Source organism: Akebia trifoliata, chromosome 1 (genome assembly GCF_017979445.1).
Source record: "Akebia trifoliata isolate Shusen 1 chromosome 1, ASM1797944v1, whole genome shotgun sequence".
Classification (NCBI taxonomy): domain Eukaryota; kingdom Viridiplantae; phylum Streptophyta; class Magnoliopsida; order Ranunculales; family Lardizabalaceae; genus Akebia; species Akebia trifoliata.
The window spans coordinates 4,626,531-4,652,203 of NC_141375.1; the positions used below are offsets into that span (position 1 = coordinate 4,626,531).

General features: G+C 31.8%; 2 protein-coding genes and 1 long non-coding RNA gene across 5 annotated transcripts; 1 reads left to right on the forward strand and 2 right to left on the reverse strand.

The window, feature by feature from the left end:
- Nucleotides 1–562: 562 nt before the first annotated feature.
- On the forward strand, nt 563–7,401 carry LOC147410483 (Lactoylglutathione lyase / glyoxalase I family protein). Its single transcript, XM_086435908.1, has 5 exons — nt 563–715; nt 3,025–3,199; nt 3,879–3,962; nt 4,580–4,783; nt 7,039–7,401. The coding sequence occupies exons 1-5, from the start codon at nt 650–652 to the stop codon at nt 7,131–7,133; spliced, it is 624 nt and encodes a 207-aa protein (XP_086292034.1). The 5' UTR covers nt 563–649; the 3' UTR covers nt 7,134–7,401.
- Nucleotides 7,402–12,179: 4,778 nt separating this feature from the next.
- LOC147410484 (uncharacterized) lies at nt 12,180–25,193 on the reverse strand. Of its 3 annotated transcripts, none has more exons than XR_015176781.1 (5): nt 24,892–25,193; nt 21,108–21,197; nt 14,378–14,502; nt 12,704–12,818; nt 12,180–12,587 (listed from the first exon to the last, which is right to left on the reverse strand). It is a non-coding gene; the product is annotated as an uncharacterized LOC147410484 (long non-coding RNA). The 3 variants fall into 3 exon arrangements; XR_015176780.1 differs by having other exon boundaries at nt 12,704–14,282; XR_015176779.1 differs by having other exon boundaries at nt 12,704–14,502.
- Nucleotides 14,567–19,375, reverse strand: LOC147410485 (uncharacterized). The gene has a single exon (XM_086435920.1). The coding sequence runs from the start codon at nt 16,434–16,436 to the stop codon at nt 15,384–15,386; it is 1,053 nt and encodes a 350-aa protein (XP_086292046.1). The 5' UTR covers nt 16,437–19,375; the 3' UTR covers nt 14,567–15,383.
- Nucleotides 25,194–25,673: the final 480 nt, after the last annotated feature.

Sequence of the window (25,673 nt, forward strand, 5' to 3'; positions counted from 1 at the left end):
TCTCTATGGTGAGGAGATCATTCTCACCAAAAATCAGCTCATTCCAAAACTTCTAACCCCATCAAAAATGGTTTACAAAAAATGGACGATCCACGATTTTTCAACGTGTAAACATGGGGCTAAACATTTCGGAATGGGCTGATTTTTGGGGAGGATGATCTTCTAATCATAGAGATCATCCTCACCAAAAATCAGCCCATTCCAAAACTTTTAACCCATGTAGGACAAAAAACGTTTGTTAAAGTGTGTGGTAAAACTTAGGGTGCTGAACATTTCCCTTCTTTACTTTAACATTTGTCGGTAAAGAGTTTATTGGATTCAAATTTTTTGACCTTACTCTTTAAAATAATGAGGACGTCAAATTTAGAGTGTCCATTGTTGGAGTTGCGCTTAGGAGAGTATTTTGCGTATGCCACGTGTTTTAGTGGCCGAAATCAACTTTTTTAAAAGTCAGAGAAGTTCAATGTTACAAACAGGAACTCTTTCTCAAACGGAAGCGACCGAGACAAGATAATTCCTCCGAGTCATCTCGATATTGTCCGAGTTCATGAATCGTCCGAGTTTTAAATCATGCTATAATGAGTAAGGCTGTCGTTTAATTTGTGAAGGAAGCAGTTCTCTCTCTCTCTCTCTCTCTAACCTTGTATTAATGGCTGCCTTTTCATCTCCTTCAATTTTTGGTTCATTTACAGTTCCTTCTCTCCATGAAAATGAGGTAACTAATACAATACTACTTATTCTAATTGCAGAGTTTTGATAATTGTTTCAACCTTCAACTTTTCCATTTAAAATCAAAATATTAAAAAATATTTCTCTAATTATTCTGTAGAGAATATATAAATATACTTTTTATTTTTTGTTTTTATTTATTTTTGATTAATGGATTTCCTGTTAGTTTGAAAGAATTCAAATACCCTAAGAGGGATTTCTTGTTTTTGATCTCTTGTTGTATATTTCTTGATGTTTTGGAATGATTTTCCAAACAAACTTGTAGAAGATCTTCTGCTGAATTAGAATTGGTACTTTATAGCAGATTCTTGATGGATTTTTCGTTCTTGTTGGACACAGTAATCAAGTTTGGATTTGGAAATTATATTAATGGGGTCAGTTCAGTAGTTTCGGATAATTCTTGGAAAGTTTTGGATAATTTATAGGGATTTCTTGTTTTTGATCTCTTGTTGTATATTTCTTGATGTTTTGGAATGATTTTCCAAACAAACTTGTAGAAGATCTTCTGCTGAATTAGAATTGGTACTTTATAGCAGATTCTTGATGGATTTTTCGTTCTTGTTGGACACAGTAATCAAGTTTGGATTTGGAAATTATATTAATGGGGTCAGTTCAGTAGTTTCGGATAATTCTTGGAAAGTTTTGGATAATTTATAGGGATTAATAAAGGTTTGTATTTTATAAATATACATATAAAATAAATAGAATGTTTAATAAGATATTGGAAGAAGAAGAATCAAGTTGATGGTTTCTTTGGAAAACATCAAGGTCCCAAAAAAGACATATAAACGTTGAAGAAGAAACAAAGAGGAAAAAAGACAAAGTAAGTTTTTTTTTTTTCCTGGGAAAGTCACCCACTCGTTAGAGATTCGTCGGTTATAGTCAGATAGGATTGAGATATGGAGAGAGGTGGAGTTTGTAGTTTGAACTTTGGGAGGTTTCAAAGCAACACTAAAACCAAAAAAAAAAAGATAGTTGAACCCCCAAATATGGCCTTTGAAGGTGGCCTTCTTTGTTTGGACAGCTATCCAAGAAAAGATTTTACTCTTGATCAACTGAGGAAAGACTTTTGTGGGCTGAATGTGCATGCGTGATGAGGAGATGTCGAACCATTTTCTATTTCATTGTGAAGTGGCTAAGAAGGTGTGGGCTATTTTTTTGGTTCGTTTTGGTGTGGATTGTTGTCTCCAATGTTCTATGAGGGGTGTGTTTGTAGAATGGCTTCAATTGGGGACTAGCTTTTGTTCTTCGAAGCGATTGATGTGGAGTCTCACCCCTTTTGGGATCTCTTGAGGCATTTGGAAGGAAAGAAACATGAAAACTATTGAAGGAAAGTCGAATTCTATTCAAGAGATATTCTTGGCGATCCTGGGCTTGTTATTCTTTTGGTGTAAGATTTTCAAAGAGTTTGAAGGGATCTTTTTTGAAGACTTTTAGTTCGTTGGGAAGTTGTTTGTAACCTCTCAGACTCTTAGTTTTCTTTTTCTGCTTTTTGTTGTCTCTTTTCTTGGCTGGTCATCTCGACCTTCCCTTTGTAATGCTTGTTTCTTTCCCACAATCTATGAGAAAAAAAAATGAGTTGCTGAATTAATTATCTTTTATCATTTTCGTTTTTTTTTTTTTGAATCTTGGGAAAAAATTTCTGAATTTTGTGACAGTGTTGTTTGCTACTAAAGTTCTTAGACTTTATTTAAGTTATTTTAGTTTTCTTTTTTTCTTTTTCTGCTTTTTGTGTTCTCTTTTCTTGGTTGGTCATCTCGACCTTCCCTTTGTTTTGCTTGTTTCTTTCCCACAATCTATCCAAAAAAAGAAAAAATGATTTGTTTCAGGTAAGATATTTCTGATAGGTTTTAGTTAGTTCCATAAACTTGAAAATGCCCAAATTGCTTTTTTTTTTTTTCTGAGTAAAATTTTGTTAAAGAAACCAGTCAACCTCCTTTCTTTTATTCCCATTTTAATAGGTAGGTTCCTTCTTTCTCTTCGTTTCTTAATGAAAAATTGTTACCTATAAAAAAAATTGAATGGAAGAAAATCTCTGATGCTGCAATGTCAATCGATAGAATGTTTCAGTTAATGAAAAAACCGATACAGTATCAGCCGTTACTTTCTATACAAACATATTCATTCCAATACATTTTTGAAACATTCAATGTTTCGGGGTCAATGTTTTGTATGTCTTGGCCAATACCGATACGTATCGACCGATAAATTCCGATATTTTAAACCATGGTTACTAATGTTGTTGCTTTTCTTTTTCTCTTATTTGTTGGCTGACCATGGAGCAATTTTCTGCAGGGGAACCGTGTTCGTGTCAGCATCATATCTATTACAGGCATGCCTTCGACCAAAAAGTGGCAGGCGGTTGCAAGAAATAGTAAAAGGATTAACCATTGTTCAACGCTAAAAGCTAAGATGTCCATTGAAGGGGATACACTTGTGAAAGAATCTTCTACTATTGACAATAGTGATAGTTAACGTTCTTACTTGGCTTCTGCTATATTCGATTTACGTTTTCTTGTTGAATTAGATTTAGATAAAAGTTCAACAAAAACCTATTACTTAGACAAAATTTAATGGAGGAATAGGATTTGTTCAGCTGACACCAAATATTCGGGACAACGGTTTGATGAAGACGTTGATGTAACATAAACCTATTTTCCTACATCATTCAATTTCGAAATCGAACAATAGGACTTTTCTAGTCTCAACCCACTGTTGAGGCTCTCCATCAACATGACTGTTAGGATTTGAGGAAAATGCTGATTTTCTAGAGATCCATTTCGATCTTCTATGGATTTATAAACATTTTCCTAGTGATACATATTTCTTGGGAATTCCTAACATCGCAACGGTCATGTTGATGGAGAACCTCAACCCACGGGTTGAGGTTAGCATTTTCCTGAATAATATGGGCAAGGAGATGGAATTCACTAGGCCAAAATTCATGTCTATAAAATGTTATATATTTTATGGTGATATAAATTTCTTCCATATGCTTCAATTTTATTACTTCACTGAAAAGATTCAACTGGAACATTTTATGAGTTAATATGACAGTCTGGGAATTTTCCTAGTCACCTATGTCTTCCATGTGTCTTTATCCTTCCTTTTTCTTACACGAAGAGTCTTATTTGGTTATGGTTATGCAGGTATTGGAGTTGTCAGCATCCACCATGTTGGGTTGCTATGTGAAAACCTAGAACGGTCACTTGACTTTTATCAGAACATTTTGGGTATGCATTTTTTATTGCTCGAAGGTTCATTTGTTTATTCCCAACTATAACTGGGGTTTTAAAATACGTTTGAGGATTACACCTTTAGGTAGGCTTTTCCCAAAACTCCCTAAACCCTATTAAATAGCATATGAAATTGACAAATATTTTATCCACTGAGGCTTAGGGAAAGGTGGAATCTTTGTGCTTCTACACATTTTCTAACGCATCGTCTCAGAGATGTGCACTTTTTTTCTAATGAATCGTGTAAGAGGATGGTATGTTATAAAAAGTTAAACCTTTAAAATTTTTATTTTTGTTGTTGTTGTCCTCCCCTACCCCATCCAAACCCAAGAATAAGCTTTTCTGAATAAAGCAACATAAAAAACATACACGAATTTCCCCATAAGAAATGGATCATATTTTTCCACCATTTTTCTTGTTTTTAGCTTTTTTACTTAACTTATCCTAGAGTGATTTATTTTTATTATTAATCGAAAATGGCATGTTCATGATGCTTATGCCCTATGCGTTGAGGCCTAAAACTCATGCTTTAGGTCATTGAACTACTTTGCTCTATGCCTTCATATTTAAAAAAATTTGAGTAAAACTTATTTAAATTTAAATGTCAAATGCAGGTCTTAAGATAAATGAAGCAAGGCCACATGACAAGCTTCCTTATAGGGGTGCTTGGTTGTGGGTGGGTTCTGAGATGATTCATTTGATGGAGCTTCCAAACCCCGACCCCTTGACAGGGCGTCCGGAACATGGGGGTCGAGATCGTCATGCTTGTATGGCAATCCGAGATGTGTCCAAGCTGAAAGAAATTTTGGATAAAGCTGGTATTATACATTTGAGCTCTTTCATTCAGCATTTATCATCTGTTATTACCAATTTTCTTCACATTAGGCTCGTCAAAAGTTCGTGGATGGCTCTTACAGAATTATATGCAGGCAACACCAATCGTTACACATTTTCAATTTATCACTAGCAAGGATTGTTGCATTTATGTCTCAAACTTGACGGGGCATCTAAAATAATCAACACATAAAACATGATTCATTCATTTCTATATGTCGATGTCATTGCTTTTTACTCACCCATATCTTTCTCATTTGATTTGCCTTACAACCAAGGGAGGTTTGTGTTTGATTGTGAGTGATCCAGCTGGATAGGTATGTCTTACATACAGAACAGACACTCCTGATTGGATGTTGAGTTTAAGGTTTGGTTCAATTCGGCCACCATGTTACCTGGCTTGCTGAGAGAGTTTTTTCCATAGCAGCATGGGCGCTAAGAGTCTATTCAAACTATGTAACAAGAGTGCATGCATTTGTTTAGGTGTCTGACACCGGCGACACATCATCTTTTAGAAGCCTGAAATGTTGGCATGTCAAGTCTTTCTAAAGCCACGTCTTTTGTTAATTCTAATGTGTCTGCATCAGCTCTCACTACCTTAATCCATGTTCTTTTCGTCCTTCCTCTTGCCTTTAACTTTGAACTTGCACATTTCTTTTAACTGGGCTGTGATCGGCCTTCGTTACGCATGACAAAACAATCTCAATTAGCTTACCCTTAACTTATCACCTAATGGGACTACTACATCTCCCTGTATGTTGATTAGAATTTTGTCTATCCTAGTTTTTCCACTCATCCATTTCACCATTCTCATCTCTACTATGGTCAATCCAGTCCTACTACTGTCTTATAACATTTTGTTTTTAATTTGATTGGGATGCGTCAATTCCATAGTACTCCATAAGTACACCTCCACTTTAACCATCCAACTCTAATTCTATGGATAGCATCATCGTCAATCTCTCCATCCTTATGGATGGTAGAGCCAAGGTAACAAAAATGATCACTTTGTAGATATTTCCTGGCCATCAATTTTTACTGGCCTGTCATCTATGCGGGGTGTCATTACTAAAGTTGCACTCTATATAGTTTGTCACGCTGATCCTCTCACTAGTTTCATCAACTGACGCCACTTCCATATGTAACATGCAACAAGATGCCTACGAGCAGTTACCGCATCTCTTTTTCTTCAAATAAAAATGGAAGAAAGAAATGTATCGTGTATGAAAGGTAAAAGAAAGTATTTCTGTATTCCATAACTTAGTGAAATTAGTTTCCTAATATCAAACTATGATTGGGTTTAACAACTTAATAAATTAGTGTGTGGAGGATGGTTCATAGTATGTTACTGGGTTCACTAATATGGTTGTGAACTGCTAACTGGTACAAACCGAACTGGTTCGAGGTTCAGTTTGTGGTGGGTTCGTCAAAAATAGCAAACCCCCTTAGTTTGGTGAATTTTAGAGATGCACTCATGGTTTGGTTAGAGATAACCCTTATTTTAGAAATTCAAGATTTAGTCAATATTAAAGATAACCCCTTTATTTTTTAAACTAATGATATGCCCCCTTGACCTGAGTCTTCTTCTACGAGATCAACATAAATGACTTAAATATCTGCCATGAACTACTTCTATGAACCGGGTTTGTTCAAGGGTGGTGAACCACAAACCTCGAACCGAGTGAACAAACGAACAGGTAACATAAGTTCATACCATTCCTCTTTCAAAAAGTCATCTTTTATAGAAAATTATTAAATTACAGGGTAATACTACCGTGGATATGAGGATGTCGGTGTGTGCCCAACATGGAGAAATTCCTATGGAGTCACATATCTAGAGATGCGGTTGATCTAATGTCTAGGTACGCAAAAGAGGATCACTTGGATCTATTATGGAGGTTAACCATCTTCTAACCTGCAACAAAAAGTAATACTAAGGGAAAGGAACAGTAGCACAAACCAATGCATGATGTGGTGCCCATTGAAGGAATTAGGTGCCTTGTCTTATACTTATACCCATTGAAATCTGATTATAACCACATCACATTCATCATATAAAGACTAAAGAGACAATATGATCTACCTGTAAATGTGAATTCCCCCTTAAATTTCTTTGCATATAATCTTTGTTTACTAATAACATAATCAAGAGACCGTTGCAAATAATTGAAAGTCTACAAGATTATCTAGTTGCCTATAAGATATGATGCGACTGTCTTATGGTGATTTTTATTTGCAGGTATTCCCTACACTCTCAGTAGGTCGGGGAGGCCAGCAATCTTTACCCGAGATCCGGATGCGAATGCACTAGAATTCACACAAGTCGACAACTAGTATCAACATCCCAATGCATATATAATCTTCGTGACATTGATGTCTATATAATGGAAAATTGTTTTTTCCATCCAAGGTAACAGAAATGGCCAATGTGGGGAACTTGGCAGTGTGCACTGGCAAGCCTTATGCATTACCATGCTCCTTTACAAGGTACCTCAACATGTTAGCTCAATCGACCTTGTAAATATTTATTCTAATCTAACATAGCTTGTTATGCATGCGATTTGAAAGAGAACTTTCAGTAATAAATTACACTTATATACAACTGTTTGGATGGTAAGAAACCCAACTCCTACATAGCCTAAACCCTGTTTTAACTATTCTAGTCATGATGTCATTGCAGTACATGTCAAGCACTTTGAAAAGTGACAATAAAAACTCCAGGATTCACTCGGGTAGGCCTTGGTGCTATGCAATAACTTTGGGATTCACCTTGTAGGGAGTGGAATGGATTAATAGATTCTTAATAAACTGAGATGAGGATGTTGAGATCGATGAGTGGAAAGATTAGGAAAGATAAAAGTAGAAACAAATATGCTTCGAAAAATGTTAAGAGTAACTCCGAACAATGATAAATTAAGAGAAGGCCTTGGTACTATGGAATAACTTTGGGATTCACTTTGTAGGGAGTGAGGAATGGATGAACAGGTCCTTAATAAATTGAGATGAGGATGTTGAGATATATGAGTGGAAAGATTATGAAAGATAAAAGTAGAAACAAATACGCTTGGAAAAATGTTGGAGTTACTCCAAAAGACGATAAATTAAGAGAAAGTTAAGTCATATGATTTGGGCATGTTCAACGAAGGCTGATTACGTCCTTATTTAGAAGAAATATTCAAGTTAAAGGTCCTAAAAGACCGAGAGGACGACACGAAATAATTTGGATGGACATGTTGAATGCATATATGAATTCATTTAGAACAGATGACTTGGCTTTAGATGAAGTGAAATGAAGGAATATAATTCGTTTAGTTGACCTCAAATCGTCAAGAGCGTGGCATCAATGAGGAAGTTGCGTAAGAGTTGAAGGAGCTAATTTAGACATACTTCTCCAGGTTTTGGTGGTTTGGTGAAAATTTAAGACACCATCTCTTTTTCTAACTGATGACATGACACTTGACCGTGGTCTTTATTAGAGACTAAATGAAAATGACTGAAATACCCTTTGTCATCCTCTTCCAAAAACCCTTGATTTTTTCCCCGAAATATCCATCGGTTTCAACATCTTCAAATTTAGAGTAGAACTTTGATTTATTTGGCAACACTTGATCTTCTGTCTAAAAAATCCCTCATCTTCAACCCTTGACTTATTTGGCTAAGTCATCTTGGATAAAAACTTGATTTGTTTTCTTTTCATTTATTTATTTAGGGTGTGTTTGATTGCATGGAAAATCAAAATCCATGGAAAAATGGTAGTGGAAAAATGACTAGGATGAAAAAATTGAATCCATTGTTTGGAAAATAATAGGGTAAAAAAGAAGAGAAGAAGAAGATAAAGAGGAAGAGAAGGAAGAGAAAGAAGAATAGGGGAGGACATGGTGGCGGTGAAGGTGACGGAGGAAGAAGAAGAAGGAGAGAGAGAGAGAGAGAAGGTGGCCGGCAACGATGGTGAGGTTGAGTGTGATGGTGGCTATGGTGGTGGTAGGAAAGAAAAAGAGATGAGTTAAAGTTTTAATTTGAGGATGAAAATAGTTTTTGTTGGATTTGTAAATGTGGTGAAAAATGATTTTTTATGGAGAAATGCTATCAAACATATGAAAAATGTCATTTTTCATCCTATTTTCGGTGTGCAATCGAACATACCCTTAAAAAAATGATCATAGAAGATTTATTAGTTGACTCATTAAATTCCAAGGCTGAAGATGAAGGGTTTTTGTAGGAATTCCAAGTGTTTTTAGGCAAGAGGTCAAAGGCAGGTTTTCCAGTCATTCATTTTCTATTAGTCTCTCACAGAAGACCATTGACAAGGTGTGTGCATCAGCTCGAAAAAACAGGGAGCATCTCAAATATTCACCAAAACCTGGAGGGGTATGTCTAAATCAACCTTGTTGAAGTGGATTATGATGGTTTATTGGACTTTCATGGCAAAGCCTTTTGACCTTTCACCCTCACATTAAGGAGTCTCAAAAGCCCAATCTTTATCCCATTATTCAACATTTTATTCAAAACTTTTTCTTAAGCGCCTCACTTGCATCAGAGATGGAGAAGTGGCTTTCTGAGTTTGAGAGCCAGAGAAAGCCCATTAAACCTTTGCTGTCAGCTTGGTTTTAAAACTTGTGTGCATCAAGTTGGGCGAGTCAGAATGAGGTCGATGTTAGCTGTGCAAGTTTTCTAGGTTGAATCGATCCTCTCATTGACTTGTTCAAGATTAGAGGGAGTCCGGGCTGCTTTTTACAAGTTCGGCCCAATTTTTTTTTTGGTGTCGTAGGGGAGGGATTGACCTTTCTAATGCATATTCTGTCGAACTGGCATGGCCCCATGGATTTGTTTTCGATCACTATTCTACGTCCCTTTTTGAGACTAATCACCAACTCTTTCGGATCCTCATTCATTAGTTGAGAAGAGGACCTATCCTAATAACCGTAGGACCGATGGGTCCTAATACAATCAACCCTTGAATATCAAACTTGAGTTGATTTTTGGGTTTTGAAAAAAATAAAAATAAAAAATCGTGCAAGTTTCGAAATCATTTGGGGTCGGCTAATATATCCAAAGAAGCAAATTTTCAATTAAAAAAACAAATCGTCAAATGATAATTTTGCAATCGTGCTTCCAACACTTTTTAGTGATTCTTGGAATAAAAAACACAAACAGGGCCTTACTCTTCTGCTTAGCTTTAGCTTTATTGATTTTACAAACATATAGTAATTTAAATGCCTTTTTTTTTTTTTTTAATTAGAAAAAAAAAAAAAAACATCAAGAGGCTTCCATGATATAGGAAACATATTTCAATAATAAATTGCATGAAATTGGATACGATAACTTTGAGATGAAAAATTGACTTTAGGTAGGGAGAAAAAGGTTAATAGAGGATAAATACTCTGGGTTGTCACAACGGATATAATTTCCTGTGTGGGCAGTATTTTCAAGTATGGCAAATAACGTACTGAGACCAACTGGTTGCACATCTAGACCCAAGTCAAGGAGTATGTAATCATTTTAAGTAGTCAATTACTTTAATTAACCTACATAGTTTCTAGGGCACGGTTTCAAAACTCAATTTGACGTCTCATCTTTTCATGGACGAAACCGAGTTGTCTCAGACAAGTCAACATGTCTTGGACAAGTAAACCATTTAATTCGATTTACAATTATTTATTTATATATATGTTTAAATGAAAATAATTATAATTTTTTCATAAAATAAGGTAGATTAGAAGATGTTTATTCATAAAATCATATTTTATTTAGATGATTATTATTAAAAATATTTAAAAAATAATTAGTTTATTTAAATAGAATAAATCTTGGTTGAATCAGACAAGTTTTATGGACTCGGATGAGATTTTCAAAAATATCATTCGAGTCATCTCATTTGTCTCGTGAGATTTTGAACATGTGATACACCACGTCCATGGTCCATCTGTCTCGCTCATGAATGATATCGAGGATGACTTGAGTGAGCCATCTCGGTCTTAAATGAGATTTAAAATCATTTTCTAGGGTTGTTAGGGTTTTCTATTGGATCTCAAGTATTAGGAGCCAAAGTTAAAGTATTTCATCATAGGATCCAATAATTATTGAATCAAGTACAGATCAAATAAAAATTGATTTCATATACAAAACATAAATAAACTTCACGAAGTTTTCACCTTGACAAGGTGGTAAAGTCTCTTAGTGTTAATACCACAACTTCAGCTCCAAACTTGTCTTTACCCGCTAATTCCTAATCACTAATCCACTTGTCAATAATAATAATAAGGGTGATTTAGACATACCAACCTTATGTTTTAAGACTGATGACATGCATCCCTTGATCTCAGTCTTCTAAATAGATTAAGGGGAAAAGACTCAAATGCCCTCGACTTTAATTTATAGTCAAAAATTCAGATTTTTCTTCTCCAAAACCAATCATCTTCAAGCTCTTCAACCTCTAAGATAATTTTAATCTATTCAACCTTATTTTCATCCGTCATTTTCTATCTTATTTCCTTTTGTAAATTATCCTAGATTTTTCTATAAAAAATTTCATTATTTTATACTTCCTCAAAAATTGAATCTTTTCTTGAGATTTGAATGTTAAAGACTTGAAGTAGATACAATCTTAAGATAGATGATCAAGGCTAAATTTTTTATCCAAAGAGGTTGAAGATGATTGATTTTTGAAGAAAAAAAATTGGATTTTTGGCTAGAGATTAAAGATGAGGGCATTTAAGTCTTTCCCCTTAGTCTATTTATTGAACTAAGGTCAAGGGATGCATGTCATCATGTTCAAAATAGAGGGGTATCTCTAATATTCAGTAAAACATAGGGGGTATGTTTAAATCACCATAATAATAATAACTAGTGGGTCTTACACGTGCGATGCACGTGCAGGTTGTATGACCCAAAATTTAAATTGAAAAATAATGAATTAAACAATATGTTTAGTAGGATGAAGGCATTTATGAATTAGACAATCTTGATTTTAATTTAAATAAGCAATATTAGATTTGGAGATTAAATTTAATACCCTCTTTATTTTATATCCTTAACTTCACAAATACATAAGTGGAAATACACTTATTTTTAAAAGTATGATGATAAGAGTCACTCACCCAATATCCATTGGATGGGTCAAGAGAATGTAGAAGGAGCCTAAGACTTAAGAATCTTGATATATAAACAAAACTCCTACAAGTATAGTACATCATAGTCAATTTTTAAACCCATGTTATTATATAACCATACCTCAACATGATCATCAATCTATAAAATCATAAGGGCTTTCAAGAAAGAAACCAATCACCATTTGTTAGAACAGATACAAGACAAAAATTGAAATTCCCAAAAAAATTAAAAAAAAACCTACAAAGAGTTCTGGAATTGAGAATCTTGAGATAAAAACATAACTTCTACAACCATATTATATCATACTCAACTCTTGAACCCATATCATCATACAACTATGCCTCAACATGAGCATCAATTTACAAATCACTATCAACCATCAATCATCAACTATCATTTACAATAAATTAAAATTCCACATCATCCCAACCTACACCAGTGTGATTGCATAATATTATATTCCAACGTCCTCATATACCTTTTGTTATATCCCATTTATTCTTCATTTGACTCCGTACATATCTAAGATATTCATTCGTCAAGATTCTTGATTCACACACAAGTGTATGACATATTTAAATGGTTGCCACTTTGGTACTGCTGAATTTTAATGTCAAAAAGATAATTTTTGAATAGACAACTATCCAAAATATTGCTGAATTTTAGAAAATCTTCTTCCTGAAAATGTAAATGCACATACAAAATTTGTAAGTTAAAATTTATATTTAGTAATAGTATTATTAATAATAATAGTTGATTTTTAAAGTAGGCATTGTAGTTTAAAAATTTATTACCTTGAATTTTCGGAGAACATTGACATTACATTTGAATAACTTTTCTACCTCAGTATCAAATAGTGTCACCAAAACTTTATCAGTATCATCAACAACATATAAACGTATCATATACCTATTCAACAATAAGATAAAATTTTTATTTTTGAATGATTACAAATATAAATATTTATATGATACAATAACTTTAATATATTAATATATTCTTAATTAATTTTTATAAATTTTACCTATATAAAATATCAACATCCGTTTTGTTGCATTTATGGCAATCATATTTTCCTGTAACCTGAACAACTTTTTTATTACAAATCTTGCATGCAATATACCACGGGTCTTTAGTGTTGCTCAATTCCAAAATTTCTATCTTAACTTGGAATAAAGGTTGAAAAGCAAACAAAAACTAATAAAAAGAAATATAATAAATTAAATTAAAAAATAATAAAGCTAACGTATTATTATTTTACTTACATGTTTAATATCTTATAATAATGTAAGAAGTTCTTTCAATGTTACTCGTTCATATTTTCTAGTTTGTTGACATTTCAGCAATTCAAAATTTTGTTTCTCCGTCATTGGAAAAGATTTGTTAAACCTATTTTGAGAGATTAATTAAAATCTTTAAAAAATAATATGTTGTTTTAAAAAGAAATTAAAAAATTTAAAGTTAAAAAATATTTTATACCATTCTCTCAATTTGAAGACTTCTTCATTTGAAGGATTGATTTCTAATATTGAATTTGTAGTAGAAGAAAGAGAAAATCCTGTAAAGAAAAAAAAAAGATGATGAGAGATAATATATCCATTAACTGTAATGTAAGAATTAAAAAGAGAACTTTTAATATCAAATAATTCTAAATAAAATATATTAAAATACATACCTATAAATGATTGTACTTTCAAAGATGTTGCAATTATTATTGGATTACTTTTAATAATTTGACTGAGCTTTTCACCGATATTTTTTGCTAAATTAGCCCATAATGTCAAATGTATTGGGGACGACGAACTTATCAAAATGGAAAAAAAATATTAGTAATAAATGAATTTAAGATAAAAACATATTTCATAATTTTAGATAATATATTTACTTACAATGAATCTATTAAAGTGATTTGACGTCGAAAAACCTCTGTTCCATATTTTTTTTCTAATAGTACTAACAGATGTATCGACTGCAATTATGACAGCTACTATATCTACAATAAAAAAAAATTAATATCTATTATAATTTCATTTTATTTGTATTAATAATGATAATAATTTAAAAAATTAATGTTCTTAATTACATAATAAAATTATTACTTATCAATGACTGATCTGATGATGCATAGTTTGACAATGAGTCTAAGGTTACAAAATTGTATTTAACCATATAAGCACTCATTGTCGTATCTTCAAATTTGTCTAATCGACTTCTTTTGTCCAATATGATTTCATACTTTGTACTTCCTATATTATATTTTGATGCAATTTCTTTGACAATTCCGTTAGAAATGTAATAAAATGAATTACATTCTAAATTTGGTTCGAAGAATTTAATTGATTCATTGAATAGAACAGCTTGTATTTGATAGCCCTATCGAATACACACAAAAAATATTAATATAAATTTATAAAAGTATTTATTCATAATTTTAAATTTTTAATAAGAAAAATATAAGCATTACTGACCTCTTCATCAACGAAAATTAATTTCAAGACTGATCTAGATCCTTTAATCGTATTGTAGGCATATTCCTCCCTTTTATATTGATAGTCTGGTTCAACCTACTAATTTTTATTTTGTAAATTATCTCCTACAAATATGAAAAAATTTAGTCAATAAATATTATAAAAATTAGAATAAATCTACACAATGAATAAATTAATAAATTAAATATTTAAATAATGTTATTAAACTATGGTTAATAAGTTGATAGACATACTCAAAAATTTCGTTGTATACAATATTTTTGGTGTAGCCTGATTCATTGTCGTCCAAAATTGGCTTGATTAGAAATTTTGTTGTTGACCTTGAGACCCCTCTTGACATTGCTACGTATAGTTGTCCATGAGAGAAAACAGGTTATGATAAATATATACCAATATTTGGTATAGTTTGCCCTTGTGCTTTATTTATAGTCATTGCAAATGCTAGTCTTGCAGGAAATTATATTCTCTTAAATGTGAAAGGATAGTCGTCATTTTCAACGGGATACATTGGAATTCTCAGCAATAGTACTTGTCTTCCAATTTACTAGCCAACTGCAATTTTTGCATGTATGACATTCTTTTTTATTTGAGAGTCTTATTCTACCTACTCAGAGTGAAAGAGTAATGCACTAAATTTTTTTTGGGAAGTTCTACTCTACCTACCTGGAGTGAAAGAGTAATGAACTATTTTTGTTTTTTGTTTTTTTTTGGAAGTTCTACTCTACCTACTCGGAGTGAAAGAGTAATGAACTAAGCTTTTTAGAAGTCCTACTCTACCTGCCTAGGGTGAAAGAGTAATGAACTAATTTTTTAGGAGTCCTACTCTACCTGCCCAAGGTGAAAGAGTAATGAACTAATTTTTTTTTGGAAAGTTCTACTCAACTCTACCTACTCGGAGTGATATTCTCTTAAATGTGAAAGGATACTCGTCATTTTCAACGGGATACATTGGAATTCTCAGCAATAGTACTTGTCTTCCAATTTACTAGCCAACTACAATTTTTGCATGTATGACATTCTTTTTGAAACCACAACAAATAAGACGCGTTCCATTACAAAGTCCATTCGAAGGGTATAAATTTCTTAGAAGCATGATAGGACAATTGAGTTTGAACACCAACTTATGTGGGGGGAGTCCATTAGGTGTTGGACTATTTAAAATCTCCAGCTGGTAGTTGTTGTTCGTCTCATCCACGGCTGAATCAAAACTATAATAGGAAATTTCTTCTCCTGGGAATTTTTTAATAACCAAGTCATTTAAATCATCAACATAATCGTTCTTTGTAGCCAATAATGCTCTTTCTGTCACATACTGAGAACAATGTCCATTTTCATTTAGTAATGGATAGATCGCATCTATGAGTTTAGATTTTGATAATTCTTCTTCCTCAGACTCAATTAGTATGTCATTTGGTATTTTGACAACATCTTGGACAACCCGTTCCTCAGTACCATCACCAATATGTAATAACAGATTACAAAAATCAGCATCACTCTTAGCTCGCATATTTATCCGCAGAAAAAGTTTTTCCATCGTTTCCCATAAGTATGATTTAACCAAACATGAATCCACAACTTGTGTTCGTGTAGCCCGACGTACAACATGAAGAACTTGTCTGAAATCCCCACCAAACACCACAACCTTTCCTCCAAAAGGTAATGAAGAATCCATTATAACTTGTAGAGTCCTTTCAAATGACTCAATTGCTAATTTCTTTGACATTGGAGCTTTATCCCAAATAATCAATTTTGAGACACGTATTAATTCTGTGAGACTATTTTGTTTGTGAATGCCACAAATGCTTGAGTGATTAAGAATAAGCGGAATTTTAAATCTGGAATGTGCTGTGCGTCCCCCGGGCATTATACCAGCCGTCACACCTGAGGTTGCAATAGCTAAAGCAATATCTTTTGTTGAACGTACTTGAGTAAGTAAAGCACGATATAAACTATGTTTTTCCAGTACCGCCTGGACCATCAACAAAAAATGCACCGCTTTTGTTATTATTAATTCTATCCATGATAGTTGTGAAAGCATGTAATTGATCCGGGTTTAGTAAACCAGGTGTAAGGTAATCTTCTGGAGGAGTCAATTCACCCATCTCATCATGTATATCCTTGAAATGATATACTTCATTATTTCCATCCAATACTAATACTGGCAAATCGAAATCTATAGCTTTCTTACCGAAGTTTACGAGAAAATTATTAATATCTTTCAATACTTAGTTGTTCAGATGATAGATGAACATTCCTATTATAATCTTCAGACATGTGTGGTAAGAACTTTTCCCATAATGCTTTAACATTGTCTGGTTCACAATAGGCTAATATGGTAGCAAAAAGTCTGCGAAAAGTCAATGGCATATGATATCATACGACTTATTCTAAAAAGCAAGAAATCCCATTATCATTCTGTAATAGACCGTGTTTTTCAGCAGATTCTCGAAAGTAGAATAACAAATACCATCAACAGTCAACAAAAAATCATATGAAGTAGGACCGCGAACATGATTAAGTAGCATTCTTAAATAATATCTTTCACCTTCAAAAGGATTTGAAGCAACTATCCGACCTATTGCACGTTTAGATTTTCTCTGACTCCATATTTGTGAACTTCTATTCCATACGTAATACTCAGGGAATTATCTGTACAGATATTATCGAGCTTCTGAAAAAATTGCATTTATTCTAAAAAATTCCGTTAACATTGTTCGTGATGGATAGTCTTCATCAAGTAAAAGTAACAGATCTTTATTTTTCCAATATGTAACCAAATTCTGATTCGGCAAATGTAATTGTAGAATCGTAATAGATGGATATACTTCATTTAAGTTGAATTCATATATTCTCCACATTGCCTCTGGAGGAGAAACCCATCGAGCATCTTGAAAATTTCAGATTTCGTCAACTTTTTCCTTAACACCATCAGGATCTATATGAACAGCAATGCGATCATGTCCTTTATAAATGTATTTATATAAGTACTTCACAACTGTTATACAAGAAAAGATTTCCACATTGATATGACAATTATACTTCTTTAGAAGATATGGATTATATGGCACAACCCATCTATTGTCAAGATATTCTTTTCTTACTCTCACTTGTCGACTATTACTTTGTCTTCGATAAATAGGATACGAATCTTCTCCTTACATTGTTTTTTCTGAAAATGATCTTGGATAATGAAATCTGCATTCTTTCTTCTCGGTCATGCACGGAGAATTTTTCCTCAAATGTCCACATGGACCATGCATCATGTGCTTAACAACTCGTTCATAAAGAATATGATCAACTTGAGGATCTAGTATTTCAGCACTAACAATAGCATCATAATCATCTGGAGTAAATATTTTATCTTCGTTTTCTAATATAATAAGAAAATGAGCATGTGGAAGACCTCTTTTCTGAAATTCAATCACGTGAACATGAGCAGCAACTCGTCCAAAGATTTGATCCTTAAATAATGTCTTCTTCAAATCTTCTATTTTTGATCGAAATACACGGGTTGTTAAATTTGGCCTATTAAAAGCCTTTTCAAAAGGTTTCATCCTTGTAGTTATCTCCTCCCATTCAGGATTGTATGTAATAGTTAAGAAAATATCAGGTTTCCCAAAACGATGTACCAAACCCATTGCGTTTAAGTATTGTTGGCGCATATCACGAGGACTCCCAACAAAAGAAATAGGAAGCACAATTCTTTTTCCAACTTTACTACCCTTAACTTCACCAACAGCCACACTATCCAAAATTCCTTGATATAATTCAGCTCGGATTTTATCTTGATGTTTATAATAGTAGTCCAATCGTGTTGTCTCGATCTTTACATACATATCAACTACGAACTGCTGTAACAACCGACCACTATACAATAATGCTGTTTTGGGATAATCTTTTATTTGAAATAAATAAGAGTAATATTCTCGACAAGAAATGCACTTTTCATTTCCTTCGACGGTATCGACAAATAGTTTAAGATCTATTATTAATATTATGTAATATAATCGTTTATAAATATAAACTTATTAAAAATATAAGAAATAAACAAAATTGATACATTTTTCTCTTTGTAAGATAGTCTCAAAATCTATATCTTCGGTTAGTGGTGAAACTGATATTGAGGAATTTAAACGCGTACCGCTTTTATATCCCTTATTCCTAAATTTTTTTTGGTGCCAGCCTGTCTCACCATGAGGAAACAATAAAGGATATTGTAGTGGATCGTAACACCCATAGTATGATTGTACCCTATAACAATTTCCAACTTTACCATGAACTATAATATCTCTTGCATATCTTCCTTTTAGATTGTTCCCCTCAACCCATATTGCAGCAACTTGTGAAGAAGAAGGAGCATTATATACACGTTGATCCAACCCACAATCTCTTCTGATTACAATGCTATGATCATCTAAAGATGGTAAGATACTTAAACTCCTTAAAAAATAGAATACAGATTGATGCTAAGAATCGATATCAACTTCTCTATTGTTTGAGGGTTCAGCATGGGAATATGATGGTGTCGATTTGAAATCTCATTATCAGTATCGTAGAAGTATAATTGAAGAAAACGTGCATGATCATCACTCAAAACTAAAGATGGAGTAAAATGATAAATTTGTCCTTGAACTTTAAACGTATATACACCAGAATTCATATTAGCTATCTCTTTATCCAACTTAGCACCCATTGAAGTAAAAGCAAATGCACTATTATACCCACGAATAAAATCTCTAAATTTCACAGACTCATCTGTCTCAGAAGTAAACAACTCAAATAGAAGGCTAGGCGTTGGATTGATATGTAGCTTCACCTCTCCTTTATAACAACAAAATGTGAGAGGTTCAAATTTGAATCTCTTGGCATGACAATATACGCAATCTGAAATTGCTTGAGTGACGTGTGCATCCTTAAAATAGGGTCTCTTTCTTTTTTTTACCATAGGATGTAGGTTTGTCCATTTTTGGAGTTGTAAAGCCTATATATATATATATATATATATATATATATATATATATAAATATTTTTAAGTTTAATTATTTTTAAAAATTTAAAGAATAGAGAAAAATAAATGTTAAGTGACTGAGAAAAAACCTGATGTAGGTAAATTTTGTACAACATCAAGAGAAGAAGTAGACTCTTTGTTTGTTATTTGTGTAGAATTAGTAATACAACCAATATTAATAGCCTTCTCTTTATTTTTGAAATAAGCCATACCCATTCTTTCCAATAGTTTTGCCTTGACACCTTTATCCATCTTAGCATATCGTTGGCGATCTTTAATACGTCGTTATTCTTTTCTCAAGCCTTAAATAAAACATTGCGAATAATTATATAACAAATTATATATATTTCTAAATATAATTTAGCTCTAAAAATATAAATATAATTAATAATTAATTAATTAATTAATTAAATATAACTAACATTCAAACAAAATAATTACAGATATGCATTTGTAAAGAGATAAAATTAGATCCGAAAAATCTCGCCTTCAGAACAGATTCTCATATTTCACACCATAATTTCAAGAAAAAAAAAATAAAAACAAAACATGAATTCTAAATTCTAAGAACAAATAACGAAACATACATGAAGCCAAAAAAAATCTATAGAACAATAACTAAATAATCTTATTCTTTTTTAGATACTATTCGGATCTAATTTCATACCCAACGAAATCATACAGATATCAAGAATGAAAATAAATGGTTATCCAGAAAATAAAATGAGGGGAAGAAAAAATAACCCATAAGAGGAAAGAATAACATATTTTGAATAAAATATTCGAATACTAATCAATCTTTAATAAGCAAACCAAAGAAATAAGAAGAGACCTGTTCTTCTCGAGGGGAGTCTGTTTTTTTCTACACATAAAGGATTCAAGATTCATGTTGAACAAGGATTCATGATATCATATTTTTAAATTAATTTTAAAAAAACTTTATAAGAAAAGACGTATCCGTTTGAATCGAAATATCGAAATAAAAAAGAGATTTGTTAATAATAATTATAATAATTATTAAAAAATATAATTTTAAATTAATTTTTTAAATAGAAAACGTAAGAAAGGTAGACGTATCCGCTTGAATCATAATAAAAAATTATTATAAATATATTTTTAAATTATTATTATTTTTTTAAAACGTAAGATAAATATGTGAAACATTTTAAGAAGGGACGTATCCTCTTGAATCGAAATAAAAAAGAGCGTGAAACGTTATGGGAAGAGACATATCCGCTTGAGTCTAAATAAAATAGAGATTTGTTAATAGTAATTATTAAAAAAATATTTTTAAATTAATTTTTATTTTTAAAAGAGAAAATCGAACCAATAAAATTAAAATTATCGGTTGAAATATTTTTTAATTAATTTATTTGAAAATAAAAAAAATCAATATACAAATAATAAAAAAATTAATTATATATATATATATATATATATATATATATATATCATATATATATGAGAAGCATAATTATGTACATTATGTATATTTTAAAATACATAAACTTAGAATTGAATGATGAGATATGAAAGTAATGGCTAGCAAAAGTCTATTTGAGTCTTAACAATTCCTTTATTTTAGCACCCTAAAATTAAAAAGATTAAAGATGATTAATTTGTTGAACAAACACCATGGTATTTTTTCTTAGTATATTGTTGATGATCATTAAGTGATTAACATTTTTTATTTAGTAATACCTTCAATTGTATTGCATTTCTCATTCCTAAGCTTTTCACGAGAATCGTCACTTGTTTGTTGATGATGAGTAGTCTTTCCAGCCATTATACCTTAAAGAGACATTCACAGATTTCTTAGTATTAACAATAAACCTATATGACCGTAGTCAGGTATAGAGAATCAACGCTATATATATATATATATATATATATACAATTCAAAAGGAAAAAAAAAAATGAAATGAAAACAAAATCTACATTTCAAATGAAAGCTAATTGGATCTCATTATGTGGGAATTCCGATTGTTCATATAATGACGGGAAGGAATGCAGTTATTATCTTGGATTCATTAATCCATCTTCATGTTTCAATTACATTTTCATCATTTCTATTCATATCCTACTATTCATGATCTTATTCTACTTAGTACACAAACCAACGTCAAGAACAATTCGAATTCCATCACATCTTCAAGGTTTTTCACTTTTACACCTAAGTCATTATTCAAACCTCTATTAGGAATTTGAACAAACACCTAGTATGAATTTATCTTTAAAAAAAATACTACCAAAAATTTGTATAAAATCATACAACCAAAAAAAAAAAAAAAGACCTTAGTCTTAAATCTTATAATAACAAATAAAAAGCTTTCTAAGTCTAACAATAACATATTTCATGTGCCTTGAATGTTGATATTTGAGCATTATTTCGTTCCACCTATCTTGTTTTGTCTTCTCTTCTATTTAATTTATGGGGATGCTTTATCTTTTGAAATCCCAATGAGAGGAAATACAAAATTTATGTGGGTTTGGTCATCTATTATACAAGAGTTGGAAAATCATGTCTTCTTCTACAATTTGCTGACAAACTGTTTCAATCAGTGCACGGCGAGGATGATCACAATTGACACAACTCAAAAACCCAGCACTTGCTCTTCTAATACTTTTGAGAATATTTTTACGATTGTTCTCGATTTCTTTACTATTACATCTTTAGCACTATTATTTCCTTTAGCAAAAAGCTTGTAGCCATTTCCACCAACTCATTGACTTCTCCAATATATTTTATTTATTGTAGGCATGCCATTTCAATTCTCATTCTTATCGGAGATTCAGCCAACCCCACTTCCCTAAAGTACAAGTGGTCGAATGAACCTTATTTTCCTTAATAAGCTTGTTCACTCACACTCTTCCATTATTGTGGTGAAACTTTTGCTAATTCATTGATGCAACCAGATGTCATTGCAATGTCATTGTTTATAGAGAACACCCTAACCGTGAGTCAAAATAATTTACTCCCTTTGTGATAGTTTTAATCTGGCCCATTTACCTTGCAACGATTCAGACCCATTTGAAAATTTTGATAGCAGAAACTATCAACTTGATTTAACACTCCTCATTTATCCAAGTTTGGACTTATAAATGGTAATGCAAGCCTAAATCTCACACATGATCCAAAATGCAAAAAATCCTATATTTGTTTATCTGATATCCAATCTTAGATGTTTAGGGAAGCATGTCATCACTTTAGTGGTCTATTATTCATAAAGAGATCAGAAAATATGTGTAGTACTAAAAATTGATTTTTCTCTAAGTTTTGATCAGTTGAAATTCAGATTTAATTCGAGCGTTCAAGGAAGTTTTAGTTGACATTGTGAAGTTTTGTGAATTCATGAATTTAGAGAAGATCGGGAGAATTATTACCATAAGTTCGTTAAATTCAATGATATCATAGGAAATGATAGAACAGACATATCAACAACCATAGCTCATTATATCACAAAAACCAACCATTTGTAATATTTTTTGCAAAATGAGTAGCATTCCACACATATTGACAGATGTATTTAAAGTATGAATCTACAAATCAATATTTACAAATTAATTATTAAAAATAATGACATTAATGTAAATAAAATTCAATTACAGCACCAATCATCCATCACCAAACTATCTGACCTTAAATGTGTTCATTTGGGGATGATAACCAATAAAAAAGAAAATCGTGGTTTTCGTAAAAAAATTTAATGTTTTCCTTTCCCTAAAAATCCTATTAATAGCAAATGAATCTGCTGCATTTTACCCGTTCTTTTATACTAAATAGATAAAACATTTGCTAGATTGTTGGAGTTACAACTTAGAAAGAATTTTTTTTTTAGGGGTGGGGGGGCTGAAGAATGACTCCTAGCTGAGCAATCTGAGCAGTTGACCAGAGTTTAATTTTGATTTCAATCCCTAAAAGTTGTTATCGACTCAAGAACCTTAATGTAGTTATTTCGTTGGTCTTGTGGTTGCAGTCTTGTACTGTGCCATTTTATGAGGAATCAAGTATTGTCTTTTCATTTAATGACCTTCCAAAGCAAGTGGAAAAAACAGAGAGAGAAATGCTTTTAAATTGTCTCTTATGTTTTAAAGTTTCTGTTCTAAATAGTGAGTGTTGCTAAAATATTACATGTAAAGTTTACCTTCCAGCTGATAAATCAACATAATTCACCTAAATTTGCTAAAAATTCGATTTTATTTTAATATTTCCATGAAGTTTGTGGTCCAAAAGAAAATATGTTTCTTCCTAGAATTCAGAAATCGAAAATCAATCGACTATTTAGAGGATAGCCACCTCTTAAGACAGAATTTTGGAAGGAGTTAATACATAGCCTTTTCATTGATAAATGCTATGCTTTATACAGCAGCTCCTTCTGACTTGCTGAAACTAACACATAAGATAACTGACTCCAACAACTACTACTGCTACTACCCCATGATAGGAGCAAGACTCCTTTAAGATAACTACCTAATTCAATCAGTAAGAAAATGCCTAAAACAGAACAGAAAGAACATGGGTAAAATAGAACAAACCCACTTTGAATATGAGATATGGTTGAGGTAGCATCCATATCTCTAAATATGAGAAAAATATCACAAAAAAGCAAGACATTGGAGGTAATATGAACTCTCCGTCATCTCCTAAGGACGACAAACTTTAAAAGGGAGGGGGGTTGAGATGTTGATGATACTCATGATTCTCATAAAATCATGAATTTCGATCTTGGATATGAAACATTCAGACACATGTACAAAATCAAGAATATAGAAAATAGAAAAAAAAAAAAAAAACACAATACTAGTAAGGAGACTCATGTTAGAGACCATGTTATAAAACTAAATGTTCTGATAGGTTTCAGAGCATGTTTTAACACCTATAAAGGCACATTCTAACTCACATGTCAAAAATTTTGTGCTGAAGCTCTTTCTCATTTTCTCTATTACATGATCCAGATGTTGTCACTCCCTCTACCTTTCCCCAATTTCATTGTCACTCCAGTGCCTTTATTCATTTTATTTCCCTCGACACAACAACAACTACTTAATGACTATCAACTTGATTTAGGCAGAAGTTGGAGTCACCTCTCTCATACTATATCTGACTCATCCAACGTCTTCAAGGTCTTTATCCTAGTGGTTTTATTTCTACTACATTGGTTCACCAATGTTTGAAACAGAAACAACAAGGAAAATCAACAAATGTAACCAACAAACAGAAATCTATAATAAACAAACTTCTATTAGGAATGTGATCAAATACCTAGCATGATTTGATTTTAAATCTTAATAATAAATTTCAATAACAAGTTTGTATAAAAATCATACAACCAAAAAAAAATTAAGAAACAACTTGATCATCCCTAATTAAGAAACAGATCGATCAAAATAACACAATAAATAAGTAAAATGAAGCAAAATCCACACAACATACACAAGAAACAACATAAATGAATTAATTTTTGTGTTTGTGGAGAAAGAGTACTATGTTCAAAGGAGTTGCTTCTTCACGCCTTCGAGCAATCCAAAATAACAATTTGTTGACGCCTTGGAGGAATATAAATCCAATCCAAAATCCAAAATGAGAAAAAGAATAGGGTTTTGAAAATATGTTTATGTTGAAGATGATGGTTATAGGGTTTTGGAAGATGATGAAGAAGAAGTTTTTTGGATAGGAAATGCGACAACGATTTGATAAAATAGGAAGGAAAGGAGGCCATATTTCTTCGAGCATGAACCAAGAGTCGTTCTGGATCGTGAACAAAGAGACGTGAACGAAGAGTCGTGCTGGATGTGAACCAAGAGTCGTTCTTTGAATGCTTCTGATTATAGTATAAATATTTACTAATAATAATTATTTTTAAATTAATTTTTTTAGAAGAAAACGATAATAATAATAATAATAATAATAATGACGTTTTTAGTTTTTAAATATTTATTTGAAAATAAAAAAAATCAATACAAATTAAAAAAAAATTAAATATTTAAGAGACGTGTTTTAGGATTTGTTAGTTATTGTTAATTAATTGCTAATTAATTGTTAATTTAATTTTTAGATTTTTAAGAGACGTGTTAATAATAATAATAATAATAACAACGTTTTTAGTTTTTATATATTTATTTGAAAATAGAAAAAATAATACAAATTAAAAAAAATTAATTTCTAAATTTTTTAAAGATTTATTCGATTTTTAGAAGTTTAAGTTTAGTATATTTCTATATATATATGATAAGAATTAATTTCTAGATTTTTAAGACACGTGTCCG

Coding starts and splice junctions, on each gene's coding strand:
- LOC147410483 (XM_086435908.1), top strand. CDS start 650: ATGGCTGCCTTTTCATCTCCTTCAATTTTTGGTTCATTTACAGTTCCT. Junction 716..3,024: donor CTTCTCTCCATGAAAATGAG/GTAACTAATACA, acceptor AATTTTCTGCAG/GGGAACCGTGTTCGTGTCAG. Junction 4,784..7,038: donor AGAAATTTTGGATAAAGCTG/GTATTATACATT, acceptor TTTTATTTGCAG/GTATTCCCTACACTCTCAGT.
- LOC147410485 (XM_086435920.1), bottom strand. CDS start 16,436: ATGCTTTCACAACTATCATGGATAGAATTAATAATAACAAAAGCGGTG.